The sequence below is a fragment of the Thamnophis sirtalis genome, unplaced genomic scaffold, assembly GCF_051295495.1.
Source record: "Thamnophis sirtalis isolate CommonGarterSnake01/CBP01778 unplaced genomic scaffold, rThaSir2_p1.2 scaffold_11, whole genome shotgun sequence".
Lineage (NCBI taxonomy): Eukaryota > Metazoa > Chordata > Lepidosauria > Squamata > Natricidae > Thamnophis > Thamnophis sirtalis.
Window position 1 is genome coordinate 56,632,384 of NW_028261391.1, and position 13,068 is coordinate 56,645,451.

General features: G+C 34.9%; 1 protein-coding gene across 12 annotated transcripts in view; it reads right to left on the minus strand.

Annotated features, from left to right (window-relative positions):
- The window catches only part of ABLIM1 (actin binding LIM protein 1), a 203,895-nt gene that overhangs the window by 54,439 nt on the left and 136,388 nt on the right, over positions 1-13,068 (minus strand). For all 12 annotated transcript variants that reach the window (XR_015698075.1, XR_015698073.1, XR_015698078.1 and 9 more), the window contains exons 5-7: positions 11,941-12,067; positions 11,248-11,341; positions 1,327-1,414 (exon numbers count right to left, since the gene is read on the minus strand). Coding sequence is in view for 2 of the 12 variants with exons in the window: in XM_087725860.1 (XP_087581986.1) it covers positions 1,327-1,414; positions 11,248-11,341; positions 11,941-12,067 (309 nt within the window). In the remaining 10 variants the exon portion in view is untranslated. The remainder of the gene's footprint in view (positions 1-1,326; positions 1,415-11,247; positions 11,342-11,940; positions 12,068-13,068) is intronic.

A 13,068-nucleotide genomic window follows, 5' to 3' on the forward strand; every position in this document is an offset into this window, starting at 1 on the left:
ATTCTGTTTCGTAATATTCTGTTTATGTACAATTATTCACATACTGCAGAATTCCCAGAAGCAAGTATGCAGCACACGGATGTCAATGCACGGATGTCTCAAACAGTTAAGTCTTTCAGCAGATTTATGTTTTCCAAGGCTCTTCCTTCCACATTGATTGAGCTGGAGAAAATAATTGTCAGAGCTCCCTGTGTCAAAATTAAAAGGTGCACTGCTTCTCCATTACTTAGCTTCAGAAAGATCAGACTAAATCAAATGTTAGTTTTGAATAAACTTCTCAATTAACAAACACCTTTTTTGTCATGTTTTCCTCTCACCTCCTGGATCTATTAGCAGACTAGATGTCCCTTACCTAGGACCTTTTGGGGCCACCCTAACCTGGCTCAGAAGATTGAAATATTTCCCGAGACATATTTGGGAGACCCCGGCAAATCTCGGATGCAAGGCAAAAGGACATGTGGGGGGAAAAAAAGGAAAATTCAGTTCTATGATCAGAACTTAGATTTAGACTGGATTAAGGTAAGAGGTCAAGATTCTCATTCAACAGGAAGATATGACAAAAATTTCCATGCTATTTGTATGCAATGAAAACACTACCCAAACTGAAGTTTCCTCTTTAAACTTCCGGATCACATAGCTTTGCACTGCTTTGTACTATTCTTTAAAAAAAGTTTAAATTAAAAAAAAAAACTCCTGCACTTTTTTTGGGCTGATAAATAATGGAAATATGTTAATAGTTAATAGAAACTTGTTTACCTACAGTAAATTCTGGTACTTCTTATTTTTGGTTTAAAGGAAAAGAAAAAGCAAATATGTTATTTACTTACGTTTAGAGTCAGAAAATTATATGTTAATTTATATTTTAGCCTTATTTTCTAATAACACACCTGGATTGGGATATGAACTGAAGCAAGGCAATATTTTTATTTTTGGTCAGCATCAGAAAAAATGATGAAAGAAAATCCACATAGATTAATTAATGATACTAAAAGCAAAACAGTTCTATTATAACCTCAGTTCAGCCTTGAAGACCTTGTTAACATGTTCCTGGAAGACAGAGAAGGTGAGCTTCCTAGGTCCCATCAGAACTTGCTGTTTAATGGATGGGACCTGGACCATAACAACGTTTTACACTTGTACAAGATGGGAAGAAACTATTGAAGTTCTTAATATAACCATACCACAAAAGGCTTTATTGATAATATAAATCTTGACTTGCACCTGGAAGCTGGGCATGCCCATAATCTTTCTGCATTCAGCATTACCTGCAGCTTCTCTCTCTCTCTCTATATATATATATATACTGTATATCTATAATTTATATACCTTGCAGATACATTTCTTCTCCTTCTGTGAACATCTGGTTGCATCTGCTGCATCGTGCACAACTTGGATGGTAATGTTTGTCTCCTGCCTGCAGAAAAGATAAGTGTGGAGAATAGAATGTGATCTACATTATCTATCACCAATATTTATACAAAAATGGCAGAGTTTCAGTTCAAAATCCTGTACAAGATGTTACCCTAGCTTAGCCTTTTATACATTACGATTTTTAATCAACTGCACTTTCTAAAACCAACATACTACACATTTTGAAAAGTCAAGTTTTAATCCTATGAGTTTGATGAATTAGTGTGATTATACAAATTTGTAATGTTATATTTCTTTCTTCTGTGACTTTTCTTAGGTCCATGGTTTATTTACAGCAATTTTTAACCCCCCCCCTTTTTTTATTTCTATGGCTATTAATGAATATAATTAGCACACATTTTTATTTGTAGATAAATGGACCTAGCATTTTTATTCTATTTACTCTCACCACTCACTGACTGATATTGTTTTGATAGTGGCAAAAGCAGAGCAAGATTTCTGAACTGAAGATGGAAGTCTTTAAAATATCTGTAGATTTCAATTTAGGTTCTGTGTTTTTCTCATACAATTATTTTTGATTGAATTTGAATTAGAACTCTGATTAACTTGGTATTTCTCATTGATATATTTATCACATGAATCAAGATATACATAAATGTAACATTGTTTCATACTACAGTACAGAAATAAAGGTAAAGACTTTATAATGTAAGAATCTATCAGATAAAAAAGGAACTGCAGGCTTAATTTTAATGATAAGATGTGACTAAATTAAGCTAAACTCTTGTCTCAAATTTATGTGCAATGAGATTTTTCTCCTTACAGTGGTAACTGTTGAGAGTTAGATTCTACTTCTAAACGATATAACAATGTATATGCTTTTTGTACAATTGCACTATTTTAATCTTGGAAACATTGTACAATACTGTGGGAGATGTTTGTCCTTTTGTCTGAGTAAGAGAACATAGTTTTCCAATGCTTCTGACTTCATTCGGCACTTCTTTCCAAAAGAACTGCCATTGAGATGTAGAAATACACATTATGAGACATCACAAGGGCTACTTGGCTGCCAAAGGATCTGGAGGAGAGGCTAATTACAAACATATCTTTTCTTTTGGCCAAAGGAATACATTTTTATGGTATTACAACTGAACAGCTGGACTCACATCTTCTATTTTAATAATTTCTATCCAACATTTGGAAAATGATTACTTTTACTGAAACATGAAGCTACTTAAGATTGCACTCTATTTCTCCCACCATGAAATGGTTTCTTTTTGCGCAGCAGTAATTCACTACACTGACATTTGGGTCTACTAATATCTTTGATGATACCCTATTTCTTTATACCTTGTCCTTGTTTTAATATTCTCTAGGGCAGTGTTTCTCAACCTTGGCAACTTGAAGATGTCCGGACTTCAACTCCCAGAATTCCCCAGCCAGCATTCGCTGGCTGGGGAATTCTGGGAGTTGAAGTCCGGACATCTTCAAGTTGCCAAGGTTGAGAAACACTGCTCTAGGGAGGAGTATATACTTAGAAACAGCCTCGCTTTATGCTGCTTTAGGAGCGTTGTGACCCTGGAACGTTAATGGAACACTTTATGTAACAGAGACATTGATTGTTAATAGTATGGCTTTATTTCACCTACTTCCAAAACCTATAACTTCTTTCTTTTCTTCTACTGCCTTTTTAATATGTTATAAGTCTTGATTCTGAGATGGTTATTTTATAATGCGATATCATATTATAGTGGGGGACGTGGTGGCTAAGACGCTGAGTTTCTCAATTAGAAAGTCAGCAGTTCAGCTGTTCGAATCCCTAGTGCTGTATAACAGAGCGCGCTCCCGTTACTTGTCTCAGCTTCTGCCAACCTGGCAGTTTGAAAGCATGTAAAAATGCAAGAAGAAAAATAGGAACTCCCTTTGGTGGGAAGTGTAACAGTGTTCTGTGTGCCTTTGGTGTTTAGTCATGCCGGCCACATGATCACGGAGATGTCTTTGGACAGCGCTGGCTCTTCGGCTTTGAAACGGAGATGAGCACTGCCCCCTATAGTCGGGAACAACTAGCACATATGTGCAAGGGGAACCTTTACCGTTAGCTTGGCAGCACTATCCAACTGTTGTATTTGGAGAAGGCATATCATTTGCTTTTGCTTCCTCCTCACTACTGTATTTTTCAGAGTATAAGACACACCGGCATATAAGGCGCACTAAGATTTTTTTTTTTCAATTTGCCTCTTCAAGATTTTGAAGAGGCAAATTAAAAAAAAAGTTTTTGCACTCCGCAGACTTCCCAAAAACGGCTCATTTTTCACAAAAATTGGCTCATTTTTTTTTCAAAAAAAAAAAGGCCTGAATAGCTTTTAGGCGGCTTGTAGAGTGCTCGGGGGGGGGGGGGGGGGAGACAAGCAAAAATGCCCCATTTTTCGCAAAAATTGATCTGTTTTTGGTCACAAAAAGGGCATGCATAGCTTTTAGGAGGCTTATAGAGTGCTCCTGGGGGCTGGGGCAAAATTGAGCAAAAAAGGCCAGTTTTTTGGTCATTTCTGTCCTCCCCAGCCCCCAGGAGCACTCTGAAAACCTCCTAATGGCTCTGCACGGCCATTTTGGTTCCTGAAAACAGGAAGAGCCAAAATACAAAATGCTTTTCTAAAATTTGTGGTCATGTTTTGATCTTGTAATGATCTCTCCCCCAAAAGCATTGAGCTTTTGCTTCATTTCAAAACCAAGTAAGGACTTGAGTTGACAGAAGTTATGGCTATCCTATTAAGAATTAGGATACATTGTATCTTTTTCTACCAATCCTGTTTGTTTCATTTGTACTGTTACAATCTTTTAATTAACCCCGCTATCAACAAAGAGACTCCAGCAAGTTTTATAAGCAATCAAAAATAATGCTGAAGAAATTTATTTCCTATTCTGATATACAGTCAATCAACCAGCAAAAACTAGTGTCTGAGAACATTCACAAAGTGTCTCCACTTTCAGTTTTTGAAAAAAATGAATCATCAGATTCTTTTTAATGATTTGGATAGCGGGAACAACTGGGTCTATAAAATGTAGCATGGTATAGTTTAAAAAACCAAGGCAAATTCTCCTGGTGATTTTCATATGCATATCCAAGAAGTAGTTCCAGCATTTCTCATTTCTCCAGAAAAATATGGGAAGGTTCCTCCCAAAAGTCTTTCAATATATAAACATACTGGCTTTAATATGTGTCTGGAGACTATAAAATTCAAAAAGAAAGGACTAAATGTTTTATTAGGGAAGCCATTAAACATCCCAGAATTGATATGTGCTGGGTCTCAAAGCTGTCACCAAACTTTCTTATTACCCATTAAGTAAAAAGGGAGTCTCTGAATCACCACAGCCCAATTTCAATAACAAAGAAAAATAAAATAATTCCATTAAATGGAAGAATACAATATTTCTGAAATAAATCAAACAGATTAAATAGGTTATATTTGAAGAAGAAAATTAAAGAGGACAGTAGATTTTTAAAGTAAATACATTAGAAATCAACAGTTCCAAAAAGTATAGCAGTAATATTTTAGACGCTGAAAAAAACTTCGGTTACTTCGAATAACCTTTCTTATTAGCAGTTTTAAAGAAAATGAACCCAGAAGAGAAATTTTAAACTTGGGTGGAGGGTAAATATACATGATGGTGAACCTATGGCACACGTGCCAGAGGTGGCACACAGAGCCAACTGCTCTTCTAGGTTCTGGCCAGTTGGTCCGTCACGCATGCGCATTGGCCAGCTGCTCCTTTCCAGGTTCTGGCGTACACATCCGTACCGGCCAGGTGGTCTTTGACCAGCTGTCCGGTGCACATGCATGCCCCAAGCTTGGAAGAGAACAGCTGGCTGGTGTGCATGTGCATGATGGAACCTGGAAGAGCAGCTGGCCGCCATGCACATGCACACCATTCAGCTGCTCTCTTCCGGGTTCTGGCGCTCTGGCATGTGCGCGCATACTCCAGTTTCGGTACTCAGTATCGAAAAGGTTAGCCGTCACTAGTATATATCAATGGCAAATAGCAAAAATTAAAACAAGTAGAATACTTGGCATGAATTGTTCAATGAGAAAAGGAACCAGGTAAGAGTGCCCACTGTATTCCTTGTTATTTCTAACCGATGTAGATGTTTTCATAGACAAGATTCATACAGACAAATAAATATTTGGGACTAAAATTTAAGGATAGGAATGCAAGTTGAAATGCTACATAGATAAGGAAGTACTAATCATTATGCAACTACAGAGTTTATAAGACAAGATTTTGATGAAATAATAGCCAGATATAAATTTAATGGGGTATACACCAAATATAATAACAAGATATTTCACCCCAAAAGACAACATTTGAATGTCCTAGTATATCATGTTGACATGGTCATCTCCTTTCCCATTTCTGAATGGTGATCAGGAAGGATATATTATTACAGAATCTATGGTCATTTCTCTTTGTTTGTTATTCTATGAGCTTGGTTATTTTTGCTTTCCCCAAAAAGACATTGAACTGAGCACTGTATACTTTCTCTCCCGAGTATAATCTTCCTTGGATCCTTTTTAAAAAACTGGTTTCTCACTTGCTACCCTCCAATATCCCAACATTGAATGTCCTTATAAATTCTTGGTGGACGCCATCCAGCACACCTTTTTCTCTACTTGAGTGACAAAAAAGTCATATCTAATATGTGCTTCCTGCATATGAAAATGTCAATGCTATGTATGCTTCAGAATAGAACTATCAGTGTAAGACATTCCCTCTTTGAAGGAAGCCCAGAGGACTAATTTATTATGTAATTATATAACAAAAGAAAAAGAAAAACAATATTTTTATTTTTCCAAAGAGAGTTATAGCATAGTGTTTAGTGTAGCATAGTGTTTGTAAACAAATACAGTGATAACACTAATCAGAAAAAAATGTGTGACTGAACTTATGCAAGTAAATTAAAGGGCTCTCAAGCAACAGACCCCCCCATTGATCTCCTTAATGAATGGGTAGCAGGAACAATTACAGACCTGTTTTCATTTATTCTCCCAGAACTCTCTGCACGGCATAAGCAACCAGTCAAAACTTCAAAGATGTGGAAATGATGAATACCATAAACAACCCAACTTTGTATTTCCATTGTGGCTTGCTAAGTTTTGTCATTCAGTCCCCACCCTGTCTTCTGAAAATGGATATGTAGCACTATAAATGTTGTGAGAGAGTAGAATCCTTTATTCATTTATCAAAACTAAGACGAAAGTTGAAAATATGATTCTTTCAAAGTAATAAGAAAAGGACAGAGATGAACAAGAGAAAAAATCTTTAACATAGTTGTAGAATTTTTTAGCAAGTGAGTCCAGATTTTGAAAATGGATTCTTCCTGATTTCATTTCCCCGATCATTTTAAAAAGGACAGTATTGACATCAATTTCTCTTTGCCTTGAAAAAGTAACTAACTGCTTGTAAATTCTTTTCCTAAAAAGGGTTCTTAAAGATTTACATGACAAACTGGGTTGGCAGGAAATGCAGTAAGATACTATCCAAGACAATTCAAGATTCATTATACCATATTCCCTGATTACATTCATCCATAATGTAATAATGATGTACAAACTCAGCTATTGTTTCTCTCTCTCCTTAAATGCCATCAATGGTCACAAGCTTCTACAAAAATATTATCTCAGTTTTATAAAAGGTATGCAAGATTCTACTTCAATGTCCTCTATTGGTCTGCAGTAGCAATTTGCAAATATGTTGGTTGATGCTGTAGAAATCAGGCCAGAAACTGGTACCTAAATCCTTGTCCCAAAGCCTTTGCTGATATTTTTTCAAAATCTTGTATTTGAAATATGGTCAACCATGAGCTTGAAATCTTTCTGCAACTGAAATATCTGTAGACATGCTGCTGGTTGCAGTAGATCAGAATCACACACTTTTATCAAAAGCAAAAAATGTAATAAACATATACACCCCCTCCCCCATAAAATGCCTTCTAGAAATAATTACTTATCTCACATCGGTTTTAGGTTAAAAAAAGTATGCATGAATTATAACTATCTTCTCACCTTCTATATGTATTACTTTTTTGAATTTATCCATAAATGTATTCAGGATTGCCTCTATATTACCTAAATAGAGAAACATTTGCCTATGTGTCATATTTTTTAAATGATTTGAAATAGCACTGGTTAATGAGAAATGTTAAAAGTTTTAACAAACACACACTATTTGTTCCTTGTACTGGCACAATTTGATAGGTATACTTCTCAAGACAAATAATCATGCCAAATTCACATAAATGTAATTTCTTCTGGTTGTTTGTTTGCAGTATGGTAACAACAGTTGGATTAGTCACCTAACCTTCCTTCCCCCATTTAACTCTTCCTTTAAAGCTGCATGCTTCATTTAAATAATTGTAATGCTGCATATTCAACAATTCTCCCAGGAAGATTAATTTACCTTCTGCTAAGACTTCTTTGAAATGCTTTAAAACTTCACCATTCAATGAGTTGCATCTTCCATTTCTCTCTGACGCCCTCAAATAACTGTGAGAATCATCTTGCTGACATGAAATAACTTCCAGATCATTTTATCATAGGGAGAACTCTGGCAATATTGCTCCTAATCCAAAGCATAGCACTTTCTTCTTTCAAAATCACAACTGTGTGGTCTGGTCCTGATCACTCATTCACAATGCAGAAACAGACAGATTTTTCTAGATTTTTGGTTGCAACTAGCAATAAACGGACCAGTCCATTATGGAAAAAAGAAAGGGGATGCCTATTGCTTAAGGCAGTACCATTTGTCTACATTTATCTAAGTAGCATGTAGTACTTTTAGTACAGCTGTTCAGAAGATTGCTTCTGAGTATTCCTGATGAAACTAGGAGTTTGGGGACTTGGGTTTCCTACCACACAAAGCAAAGGATCAATTCTTCTCAAAGAAAAATATATTCAATAAACTGTACTTTGTATGTTAATGAATTGATATGCATTATAATCTAAATCTCTTCTGCTCATGTTCAAGAGTCTTTACATTTATAACTGACTTTTTAAAAATTGCCTTTAATTCAATTATCTTGGTAAGATTCCTATCAAGCTATAATGCAACATTATGTGAACAGAACATTTAATAACAAATACCTAATTAATGTATTCCTCTATGTATATTGTGTATACTAGATTTACTGTGCACATATAATTTGGGTTATTGCAACTGGTCATGGAAAACAACCTGAAATCAGGGAAAACTTTGTATGATGTATTTATTTTTATGAAGTGTTTAATGCATTCAATTTTCCCTGGAAAATATTTAGCTCAACTTCATTCCTAAATTTGCAATCTAAGTGGGTTAGCAACTAGGTTGAGTTAATTGTAATTTCAAATTCGGCAGCTTAATTCTTTTTCAGTGAGATTTCATTCCTTAAGGGAAAAATACTGATATAATTCTAATTAAGTAAATTCTAGTGGGAAAGATAGACAGACATAAATGTAGCATGTAACACCTGTCAAGTATCTTTCCTGAACTGAAAACAAGTGATATAACTTCCCATGTGGTCTTAAAAAACCCAATTTTAAGTTCAAAGCTACTAAAAGAATCATATACAGAATTCACTCTCTACAGTGGTCATAGCAGCGCCAATGACAGTTGTGTGCATTCTGTAATGTTGTCATTTGAACTCTTGCTCCTCCATGGATGTCCATTCAATCTGTGATGGGCAATGCCCTGGGGCTGCACTCTTGCAATGGCTGGGGTCTGGATTCTTCAAAATGATAATGGACACAATTAAGACTGGCATCTCTATAAAGCCTTGTTCTCACCCACACATCCCAAACAGAAATGCAACCTTGCACAAGATAATCTACCTGTTACACAAAGTTAGACTGATAGATCAAGGTTCTTTTTCAGAAAAGAAATTGGTATTTAGAGAATGTCTACTTCCCAAATTGTTAGAAGATGATCCAGAAATAAATGGGTTGTTATGTTATATAAAATAAATTCATTGTCTGTCTGTCTGTGTATGTGTGTATATGTCTGTAGAATATTTTAATAAGCATTTCTCAATTTTCAAAAGTGTTCCATTCATTCACTATGATGTTTGACTAACTTGAATAAGGGTTTTTTGTTTTGATCACAATTCCCTCTATGATTCATTACCCAAATACTTATTATTATTTTTTGCACACACACACAAAAACCCTTTTGTGATGGCAGCTACTTCCTGATCATTTTTGTAATGAAACAATGTTCTAGATAAACAAATCAGAATGTGAGCATCCTACAGGCCCAGAATTACAATAAAGTGAACTCAAGTCCTTCAGTTCCACTCTGAGGGTGGGGGGGGGGATGTTCTTTAACTGGGGAAGGTATTCCCAATAGAAAAACAATTGGCTTTTTTTCAACTTCAGGTCAAAAACCTAGGCAGTTTCAACAAGTTTATTTCTGTTGACTAGTTTATTTCTGTTGACTGATGTATGTTTTCTGTCTTCTTTCACTGTAATTTGAATTTCCTACAATGTGTTGGCATTTTAAACCATTTTGCTAAACATTTAGAATCTATTACAATATATATTCAATTAAGTATTAACAGTAGATAATTTTAAAAATGCAAATTACTTTAGCTGCCTTCCTCTATTTTAAATGTATAACAAAATTGTACATTTTCTGAAGTAAAGAAGTTCTTGCTCGTATTTATTTAAAAGTACTATTATCAAAAAAAAAATATGGTTCAAAATTTAGTTACAGTCTCTGTCCATACAATCACTACCTTACAATATCTGGTGCTTTCCTCTGGTGCTTACTTCCTACTATTATAGTATTCCTTATTATAAGTGAAGTGAAATACTGTATGTTTACAACATACATGCAAATCTTATTATGGAGTATTGAATAAAATATACTAAGTAAAGCTGTTAAAAGTACACAAAGTTAGGCAAACGTTTAAAATAATAGTTAGCCATAATTTGAAAATATTCAAACATTATAAAACATCACAAAATATCTCCATTTTGCTGTATTTTGATGTCATTTGTAAATTAACAGTGGAGATTGGAAAAACAGGAATAGATGCTGCATTTCCTATAAAACAGTCTTCCCTCTTTCTCCTTATGCTTTATACTGAAAGTTAAGTGTAATTATGTAATGGTTGGTTTTGTTAATTTTAAATTTTACTGTATATTTTTGTATACATAATTCAATTATAATTCTGCAAAGCTGGACTACTTGTTAGGTAAGCTCCCCGTTGGGAGAGCGAGTACGTTCAGAGAAGCATTGTGAGAGTTGGATAACACACAAACCAGCATACAGACACACTGCAGTTTAAACAGGCTTTTACTTTCGTGGAAATAGATAGCAGATCTGCCAGCTTCCAAAAACACTCAGATCAGATCAGCCCAGCATCCAACAAACAGAGAGCTAACAGTCATTCTGGCTCCCTCTTATGGCCGATTGAGGTAAACAGCAACCAATCACATTTTACAGTATGATTTAAAGAAACAGGTATAGCGTTGTTACATAATTTATATATTGCCAACCCAACCGTTAGATTATATTCCTAACACTATTTATAGTCAGATGACCACTACAAGTTAATAAAGAGTTACTTCACTGTTATTTTGTGTTACTTGAGATTCTTATGGGTTGCATATGTAAGCATAAAATATGTCAAAGGTATCTTCAATGTGTAAAGGCCTTCAGTGCTTCTGATATCAAACAACATACAGAATGTTTTTTTTAAAACATGAAACCTGGTTATAGCCTATTTACATAAAATATGTACCTTTGTTCCTGTATAACATAAATTACACATAAATAAATACACACATACATATTTTTGAAATACGTTATAACAAACAGCTAAATGTAAAGTTGCATATTACTTACTTCTAGGACCTTCCCAGTGATGAACTGATGGCATGCTTCACATTTGACCCCAAAGAGAACTTGATAGTCCTTTTCACAGTAAGGGGCACCATCTCTGAATGTAACCCACAAGATACAAATTAGCTTCACTAACATTATATAGAATACACATTATTTTATATCCATTTCCTTGTATATCCTCATATTTTGGGTTGAATGATGCACTTTATAGCATTAAAGACAGCTCCTCAGATTTCTCATCAGCTATGTCTCACTCTGCACTTGTTACCCATTCAACATAAATACATTTTTTGACAGTCAGAGAATGCAAACATTAAGTGTTGAATTGTGGCAAACAAAATCCAGCTTTAAATTTCTCTTCAGCTAGAAAACTCCTTAAGTAGACATCTCTTGGCTTAATTTAACCCCAAAGAACATTGTAATAACAATATGACAGAGGAGGAACAATATCAAGTCAACGTATACTGCTTACAAGTTTGTTCTCAGCATTCTGAAAATAGAATATCTTACTTCTGATGTGATGTCACATGGGTGTGATGTAACATAAAACACAAGTGTGTCCCCCCCCCCGGCATGGCTCACATGATGCTTCCTTTAAAGGAATAAGTTCTGCAGGGCAGATAAATTATTTACACGTGAATAAAGAGCAGATATTTTGAGTCCTCAACTAATTTATTTTCTATGTGGACTTACTTGCTGATGTATTCTCCAGTTAGAACCTTCGCACAGGCTTTGCACTTGAAGCACCCAAGATGCCATTGCTTATCCAAAGCAAGTAAGGCTTGTCCATTTTTTATATCTCTTCCACAGCCTGCACAATCTGCAAAGAAACCAGGACACATATATCAGGTTACTCAATTTTACTCATCCATATTTACTTACTCCCAGATTAACCCACTTGTCATCATTTTAAAACGGCTCAATAAAAGAAGCTTTCTGAACGTTATAGAAATTTTTATAGATATATTTATTTATATACTTATATATAAATATATATACTTTTATATAAACTTATATAAAAGAGCCAAGGTGGCGCAGTGGTTAGGGTGCAGCCACTTCAGCTGATTGTTATCTGCAGTTCAGCAGTTCTAATCTCACCGGCTCAAGGTTGACTCAGCCTTCCTTCCTTCCGAAGTGGGTAAAATGAGGACCCGGATTGTTGGGGGCGATATGCTGACTCTGTAAACCGCTTAGAGAGGGCTGAAAGCCCTATGAAGCGGTATATAAGTCTAACTGCTATTGCTATTGCTATCTATATACATACATATTATACATATATAAAACACATACATCTGTGTGTGTGTGACCTTACAGAAGGAGTCTCTGTAAAAAGCAACTGCCAATTTTCTATCACCTTTGCCTAATGATGATTTTAATTTTATATGCTGGTTTAGCAATAATATTTATTTTAATTTTACATATAATTTCTGAATTTTACTTTTGATTGTCTGCATTTTAATTTTGCATACAATTTCTAGAAATAAATATATTTTATAGAAGGTTGACAATCCTATACCACGCCCCAATTCATTTTTCTCACCATATACATCTATACAGATGACTGTGTTATTTCTGTGTCATATAATATATGTGGGTAAATGCATAATTATGTATGTATGTATGTATGTATGTATGTATGTATGTATGTATGTATTCAAAGGTGACATTTTGAGAGTTGTATGCAATGAAATTTCAATTTAATGTATGCCGATTATTGTACATTCAAAGTGACAATAAAGTTATTCTATGTCTATGTCTAATTGATCTTTACATATTATTACATTTCAATCCTCTAGGTGGCAGCAACATTCTAAATGTTTG